General features: G+C 35.2%; 1 protein-coding gene across 1 annotated transcript in view; it reads right to left on the reverse strand.

Moving 5' to 3' along the window:
* Positions 1-1,420: 1,420 nt before the first annotated feature.
* LOC117116670 overlaps positions 1,421-9,183 on the reverse strand; it is a 12,982-nt gene continuing 5,219 nt past the window's right edge. The window contains exons 2-6 of the mRNA XM_033260795.1: positions 7,906-8,454; positions 6,646-6,792; positions 5,669-6,136; positions 4,435-4,858; positions 1,421-3,179 (exon numbers count right to left, since the gene is read on the reverse strand). Of these exons, the coding sequence (XP_033116686.1) occupies positions 3,076-3,179; positions 4,435-4,858; positions 5,669-6,136; positions 6,646-6,792; positions 7,906-8,454 (1,692 nt within the window). The 3' untranslated portion in view covers positions 1,421-3,075. The remainder of the gene's footprint in view (positions 3,180-4,434; positions 4,859-5,668; positions 6,137-6,645; positions 6,793-7,905; positions 8,455-9,183) is intronic.

Consider the following 9,183-nt stretch of genomic DNA (forward strand, 5'->3'; position numbering starts at 1 on the left):
TACCACGAGATAGGGGGCGCCCTATTTAAAAACGCATTCTCTTGAAGGACGCCCTTTAGTTCGTGATAGTACCCAGAGTTCTATACTCTTTGTTGTTGTTATTCAAATATTCCTGGCACAGTTCTGATTGGTCAGTTCCAGTTGTTGAAGATTGACTGACAAGGTCCACTGACAGTCACTCCCTTAATACAAACAATGAATAGTGACAAAAAACATACAATTATACTTTCTTAAAATAAAAGCTTAAAATTACAATTTTCATAAATATATTAATTATAATAAATACTACTAATACATACAAGCTAATTTGTTTACACATGTTGAGTTGCCCCTTTCATTCAGAACAATTATTTACTAATCAAAATTATACGATTTATATGCAAACATTTTGGAATAATTTGAAAATTTCAAAATCAAATTTGTGTGATACATTATGCTTCTATTTATGTAAAATATACAGAATGGGATCACATCTGCCCCTTCCCAATGCACCCCACCCCTCTTTTCATGTGAACATTTATTAATTCTTACAACCAGACTCTGCAGCCTATGTTACTGTATTGTCACTATTGTCTCCTCCAGGACAGATGCCAAAGTATTCCCTAAGAGAACAGTATGTTCAGTAATTAATAAAAATTTACATATTATATAAATATTCATGAGCTGCGATTAGAAGGCAATCTGATACGATGACAGATTTCAGATATTACGTGCAAAAATGTTGTAAAGTGTTGAGAGGAGCGAGGATTAAATAAGCATACCAACAGTGTTGTAGCGATAGAGCTAAATATTTAAAATTACTATTAATATTATTAATGTTATTAATAATCAAGAAGACTTTATATATATGTAGTCATCTGTAAAGAGGATGAAATAAAACAAGTCAACATTGTTCTACTCTCAGCAAAATCAATTACATATTCTAACACAGTAAATTAAAATTTGAGCATTATTTACAATATGACACTTGGACGAGATGACGATAGGAAATAACTATAAATGATTAAAAGCTATAAAGTATAATTTTTCTTATTGCAATGGACTGATTTATCAAACAATAATATAATACACATTACAATTATTATGCAAATTTGTACAGTAATACTGATGACATCAGCAACATAGCACAATTGTTAGTTTTAATATCATTTTTATATTTTTAATGTTATGCTCAGGTAGGTGCTCTCTTATCGGCATTACATTATTTAATTATGGACATAATATATTCACCAATCACCAAACAACCAATCATCAATCAACCAATCATCAATCAACCAATCATCAATCAACCAATTATCGATCATCAATCTATCATCAACCAAGCAATCACCAATCAACCAATCATCAATCAACCAAGCAATCATCAACCAATCAACCACTCAACCAATTACCAACCAAGCAATCATCAACTAATCACCAATCATCAACCAACCAAGCAATCATCAACCAATCATTAACCAACCAAGCAGTCATCAACCAATCATCAATAATATCATCAATTAACCAATCATTAATCAATAAGAAAATAAATCAACCAATCAATTGATGACTAATGCTGCCAGATTTTACATTCAGCTGAAAAATGTTCCTAAGTTGTGGTTTAAACAGTCTATTTATGAAGACTGCCTAGCAATGCATATATTCTTATGGGTTTTATTTGTAGTGAAAATATAATGCCTTTATAACTTGTTAATAAAAATATGATATGCAAATGAGTATGCACTAATTAATACTGGAGGAAGGGAAAACATTATGTACTTGTATTAATCAGAATTGTTACTTATTGTTTACTATTATACACTGACCCATACAGGATTTGAACATTTCATAACAAATGCAAAGATACCTTAAAGCACACATTAAAAAAAAAGAAAAAAAGACAATATACATAGAGAATGTTGTGTGTAGAGACACAACACAGATATCAAAGACGCCAAGGCCTATTTCCAATAACGTGTGGTAGCAGAGAGCAGCAACGGTACATAAAATACTATTAAATTAAATGGAAGTATGCGCAATGAAGATGGACCTACCAATCATGTTTTATAATAGGAGCGTTCATTGATTTAACATTGGAAATAGTAAAGCATTGTCTTTTAACCTGAGAAAACCAATCACAAGTCGTAATATGATCAGCATTGTGAGTGTGACAACATTATGGTCTAGAATGTAATGATTGGTCAATGCCTTGACATAGAACAGGTCACATCGGCTGGGTCAACCCTGTCAAGCCACCTTATTTGAAACACTTGACGTGAATGCAGTTTCATACCAGACGCGCGATCAAGCCACAATCTCACACCGCAGAGCATTCAACATTTAAATGATTGGACAATGTAGAGTATCGTTGTTGAAGGAGCAAATGTAGATTATTTTGCAGTAAAAAAATCTTCGTCTGGTGAAAATCCAAAGTCTGAATTACTGTACACGATTGCCTGTTGTTTTCTTGTAACCTGACTGGGACGCTAGCATATAAATAAAAGATACAAAAAGCTACGTGGTTTATGGGACCACTTGTAGTGGTGCTCCCAGTTACAATAAAAAACAAGTGTATTCACAGACTGCAATTAACATGTAAATAATATCTTGGCATACAACTAAATTTTGGACAGATTAATTAAATACAGTAAAGAAGGTTACTATGCAAGAAAAGGATGCAATAATGATGGTTCCTCTGCAGTAGACTGTTCCTTGGTTGTACTAGGTTTTCATTTTTTTACTTTTGTGAAACATCTGCCCATAAATACCATGTATTATGCACTATAAAAATCACCAACCATAACATTACTATTATTAATATGATTTTAACCCTACACCTGGGTTATTATTTTTAATGTAGGATGGCAAGGTTTTGAATGGAATTTGTCACCGCCGAGCTATTGTTACTCCATTCCATATCTATTGGTCATGTCTCAACCACACAAATCATACCAGTTGGTAGGATGATATAATAATTATAAGGAATACAATAGATTTTACCTATTACCAGATTATATCAGTTCATACCACGCTTAGTAGAGAATAGGCCTTTATGGAGTTTTCAGGCCTATTGCTTGCATACAGTTTACTGCTCAGTCAGTTACTGCTTGTTTTCAGTTCAATTTTTTTGTGAGGGGATGGTAAAAGAAATCCATTACCAATGATATGGTGATCCTTGTTCACAATCAGCACTTCTTCCCCTGTAAAAAAACAATTGCAAATTGATGATATCACTGATTAGTTTATTACAGCTGTTGCACACGATTCTACCTAATGATCTGGTAAGTATCAGTTTCGGTGACAAATAATAGGCATGATAATAATAATAATAGGCATGATGATGTCACCAAACCTGATTAGGGGATTTTGATTTAGATGTGTGCGTGTGATTGTGACTGGTGCTGGCACCAACTAGAAGTGTATCAGCATTTTATTTGTCAACGAATCTGATACTTATCATATCATTTAGGTAGAATCGGTTGGCTGTTGTGACCATTATTGGTGACAATTTTGCTTTATATTTTAACTGATTTTACACTTTGTGACCCTCTGGCCAAATTGAATGTAAATATTTAAGATTCGTTCCGTATTACTTTCCTTGTACTAATCTTTAGTTTTTAAATTTAAGGTGCTTGTCTTCCAACCCAAAGTCCTAGGTTCAAATCATGTCACAACACCAAAAAACAGCAGCGTAAATGTGCCTCAACATGTGCATTTGTGGAACAACACGTGTATTTGTAAGACACACGTATTCCTGGTAGGTTGTTAAGTTTGACTGATACTTCGGGAAAGGTCCATTCTTCTCTCTGTCTGGATTATAAATTTTTTGTTGACAAAAAACTATTGTATGCCCATATATAGTCATGATGTGTCTATATATGGTCATGATGTGCCTATATATGATCATGATGTGCCTATATATGGTCATCATGTGCCTATATATGGTCATTATGTGCCTATATATTGCCATGGTGGAAGCGGCCTTGTCGCAGCCCTGGATAACGCCACCATAAACAAGATCAAGTCAACATCTAGGCCTACTTGTATCACCATTTTCATCATGCATTATGAGGAACCTGGCAGAGCACAATGACTGAGCTACAAACTGTGTCCAGCTCGGGCTGAAACAAAGTATCTAGCAAGTGTGTGGACATGATAAGAGGATGACCATATTTAGGCATGTCACATGTTTTTGTCAAATAACATTTCATAGTCTGGACAGGACTTAACCCTAATATATTGAGACTTAGTTTGTGTAGAATATTGTGTGCATGTTTGTCACCTACCTCCAAAACAGTGTTTACACTGATTAGGTGTCACCCTCATCAAAAAATGTTAAAAATTAAATTTCTTACATCATCATATTCTAGAAATTACTTACCAGTGTGTTTGATGCTGGTTGTAAGAGAAAAATGGGAAATGAATGACAGTAATGAAAAGTCGAAAATTACTTACCGGCTTGAATGACCTGACCATTACTAACAGTGACCTCTGAATTTGCTGATGAAAAATCAGTTGATTGATTTTTTTCTTCGCATTTGTTACTCTGGTCAGCAGAAGTTCGGCCGTTATCCTTCCCACCTTCCGCATTAATGGACTGCTCTTGCTGCTGCTGCTTCTGTTGATCGTTCACCGCCACATCATCAAATTCGTCAGACAAAGATTCGTTTCCGATTGACAAATCATCGTCATCGCTACCAAACATTGCTTCTGCTTTGACGAATTCTGCGAATGGCTGCATTTTTTGTATCTGAGCGAAATACTGTACACCCTTTGTCGTACCGGTGATCAGAGTCCGATTATCAATAAGGGCCTTGTTCTCAAACGGCGTAACGGCGGCCATAACACATTCACACCCCATAGTTTGTAGTATCTGCATCTGTAAAACAAATTCAACAAATTATAATGCAATGTGCACTAAAAATCATTATCATTATCATATTTTATTTATATATTTATTAAGAATTCAACAACAATACAGTGTTAAGAGGAAACCATGGGCCACATATGATTATCATATAAAACCTTGTAAAACCTTCTGTTTTTTTAGAACCCCTGAATAGGCTTCTTTTTAAGATGGGCTTCTTTTCAAGATGACTTTTGTAAACTAAAAAGAAAGGATTCTTTTCAAAATGAATCCTATGAATTTTGGAATTGTTACTATTCGACAATTTTCAAACTATGGAATTCAAAATTCTGTTTATCCTTGCTAGTACAATGAAATACTATTGATATTAATCATCAAAGATAATGTTAGTCTGAATGTGAGGCCTATCTCAAAAGAGTCCATATTATCTTGACTAGAAGCCCATGGGCTTCTTTTTGAAATTACTTTTGCAAGCTGAAAAGGGGTAATCGGCTTCTTCTCAAGCTTAAGCCCATGGGGCTTCTAATTGAGGCTCTACAGTATTGCTTGGCTATTTTTTGATGCAGTAATAAACAAATGTTTCTATTGTACTGGTACATTGACAGTTCTGAGGGGGGGTTCTTTTGTAAATCTGTATAATTCTTTCGATATCCACTGTATAAGTGGCCTTCCTGTGCAAAAAATTTGTGGAACAACAGAAACATTTTCTCTTACTTAAAAAAGCAATATTTAATATTTTTATGTTGTTCCCATATTTGTTCATAGAGATAACAATATCTACGTTCCATTCTCAAGCTTCAAGAGGTTAAACAAATTTCTTACATGACTTTTGATGGCTTCTATTACAGCCTGTACATGCATTTGCTGTTGGTCAATAGCTGACATCATTTGTGGATGTCGAGATGGATGTCCGTTCCTCCCATCAGTCAAAAGAGTACTGGGAGACCCTTCTCCAAGCCATCCAGCTTGGGGTTGAGCAGGACCTTTGTCGGGCTGCGACGAACCTGATACCACTGATAAGCTATGCAGGGGGACCATACCAACAGGTCGTATATTCGGTGCCGATGGAACAACTCCAGGCTGATTAGCGTATGTGGCAGGGGATGGTCTGTGTCTCATGGGTAATGGTTGAGGTGGTAGTATGTCCATGCGGGCTAATTTTGGTGGGGGCATTCCGGGTACGGATGATGCTAGTGCAGGGTTGGCGGCCATATTTGACGCACGGTTTTCCATGTAGGCTTGTTGGGCTGCAGCCATTCTCTCTTTGCGTCTCATGTTTCCAATCCAATTCTATGAAAAGCAAATTTCACGAGTTCATTAGTAATTAAGATAAACCCTATTTTTAGTTATACCAAAGAGCTACAGAAACCTCTAATCTTTATCAGAGTACTGGAGCATGATGAAACACTGAGTTTTATTCAAGTTTAAATCTCAGCATTAAAAAACAAAAATACAAAACAATCAAATAAAAAAAGAAGGCAAGCAGAAACTAAACAGTTCCTCAAAACCTATGGACGAAGTTGGTAAACCCTAACAAATAACAAAGCAGAAACAATTACATTGGATATCCATCAGTTTTTTTGAGTATGTATATTTTTAATTTCCTTTAATTATATAAATAAAAGTCTTGTTTGTGTGTCAGCCAAAGAAACTTTTTTTTTCAAATGAATTTTTTATTTTTAAACATAATGAAGTAATATGATCTATCACTGTCATCTTTGTATTATAATTTTGTACTGTGTATGTGTGACAACATTTGTATCACGAACGACTATAAGCAGATCTCCCATAAATATTACCCTGACGACATCAAATTCCACGCCAGCTTCCAGCGCGCATTCCATTATTTTTCCCTGGTATGCTAAACTCTGTCCCGTCATTCCAGTTTCAAAGTGTTTATGCAGAATCATCTTCTGCTCTGGTGTAAAAGAATATCGCATTTGAATCTGTTAAAAGAAAAGAAAACATATTTAATTAGAATTTCTTCTATCTTTAAGGGCCTTTCTTGTACTAACACAAATAGATAGTGGAACCCTTACTATATTGCAGCAGCATTCTGAATATTTTAGTTAATGGATACCTTGGAGAACCTTAAAAGTCAACTGATTTTTCAAAGGCAAAAAATCATATCTGACGAAAAAATTGGGAGCTAGTGTTAATGATACTGATTTTTGAATGTTCAAAAACCAGCAGAGAAATGAGCATAACAACCCTTTTATTCATTTTCAATGTTGCAGCCACTGTAGTAGCGAATGTTGGAGAGAAACAATAAGCCAATTTGTGATTTAAACTGCGCAATGCCTGTATACATGGTCAATAGACATAAACCTTACATAGAAATGGGCACCGTTATAGAGCCCTCCCTACAACAACCACTAGAGCCAGAACATGTTTTTATCCTTCTAACATTAGGGCACTCAATGCTAGTTTGTGGATAGGTTACGTTTTCAATCTGATTTTTCTCACTTGCTTTGCAGCCTGAGCCAAATCAGTTTCACTGTATTTCTAATTTTATACATTGAAAATAAATAGTGAAGGAATAACTGAATGAACCCATGATGTGCTTATGTTTGACTGACCTTGATATGGGCATGTACACTTCAAACTACATATTGGCTTTGAGGATAGTACCTTGTCCAAAGGTACAGTACAAGCTTAATGCACAGACATTGAGTATTAAAACACCATAGGGTTAAGAGTCCAAGATACAGTACACTGCACATTATTATATTATATATTTTGTTATTTATATAGCGCCTTTCTTTGCATCTATACGAAGAGCTTCAATCCATGGTCATTGGATCCACAAGCTTAAGTGTTGCTACTGTAATCAGCACAGGAGCAAGCAACCCCACCAGTTACCCATTTATACTCCTGGGTGGAGAGAAGCAATGCAGATAAAGTGCCTTGCTCAAGGACACAAGCGAAATGCACAGCGAGGGACTGAAACCCCAACCTCAAGTTTGCGAAACCAAACCTTTCACACTGCGCCAAACCGCTTCTACCAGCAACATAGATGGACATAAAATAAATGAAATATTAAAATAAACTGAACTTACATTATTAAATCGATTCATTGATTTCCTTGCATATGGTGCAACTTGACTATCTCCAAAGCCTGACAGACTACAAGGTGTACTGGCTGAGGTTTGGACCTGAGTTTGGCCCATAATACTTCCAGGAATACTTGTTATAGGAGGTAGTATACTAATATTGAATGGACTACCTCCCTGCTGTACTAATCCATTGCTAGTGTGCTGTGCTGGGCCTCCTCCGGCCTGAAAAATATCTCGTCGTGATTGGTGAGATGGGTTCACTAGGGATTGGTTGGGTATCGTACTTATGCTTGTTGGCAAGACCATTGCTGGGTTGGTGGAGAACTGCTTTTCAGTGGATGGATTCATTCCATTGGGATGATGCTGAGCGATCTTTACAGACTGGTTGGCCATGGAGTTGGTGATGTTATTGGCAACTCCAGAGGTTGGCAGTAGGCTATCTCTACCTTGGAATCCACATGCAGACACATCAAGCAACTCTTCTTTTATGAGCACCGTATCGTCACTTCTATTGCTTTTGAAATTGGCATTTGCATTTTCGTCATTAGAAATCTAAAAAAAAGTAAATAAAACAGAAATCTATGAAATGTCAATAATATTATCATTTTATTTTCTTCTCCACCTAGATGGTTTTACTAAATAACAAAATAACATTTTTACACACCCTCCTCTGGCGACCTTAACATCAGTACTGAAATAATTTTTTAAAGCTCACTCAATTTATTATCACAAGATTAATGTGTCAAAGAGCTAGATAAACAAGAATGACATTTACATTTAATTTAATCAATCAGAACACAACATAACAAAGGCATATGTAAAAAAAACTGCAGAGACCTTTGTAACCTCACTCTCGTAAACTAATATTTTCAAGTGCTATTGTTATTTTAGAGAGTTAAAGTATGTTTTCAGTTTTTAAATTTCTATATTTGTTCCTTGTGTTGTTATTTTATATTGACAGTACAAACATCCAATGTTCTTCGTAATATTATTCATTCTTAATATACTTTATAAATAAATTATATTTATTTTATAAATAGCAAGAGTATTAGAATTCATTTGTATAGAGTGTATAATATAATAATGCAAAATTCTTAATAAAAGTAAAAGACTAGTAATAGACTAGAAAAAAAATCTGAAAAAAATGAGTTAGGGGGAGTGGAATGTTAGAAGCAATCCACATAGCCAGATATCCTAATTAACTCCTTCTGGTCACCCTAAGCCCTGTTGACACTTGATTTTACTCCTTGTATACAAATGGCGGCCATTTTGAAAAATGGC

This window comes from Anneissia japonica, unplaced genomic scaffold (genome assembly GCF_011630105.1).
Source record: "Anneissia japonica isolate Jap-2015-1 unplaced genomic scaffold, ASM1163010v1 scaffold287957_len1322810_cov207, whole genome shotgun sequence".
In the NCBI taxonomy this organism is placed as follows: domain Eukaryota; kingdom Metazoa; phylum Echinodermata; class Crinoidea; order Comatulida; family Comatulidae; genus Anneissia; species Anneissia japonica.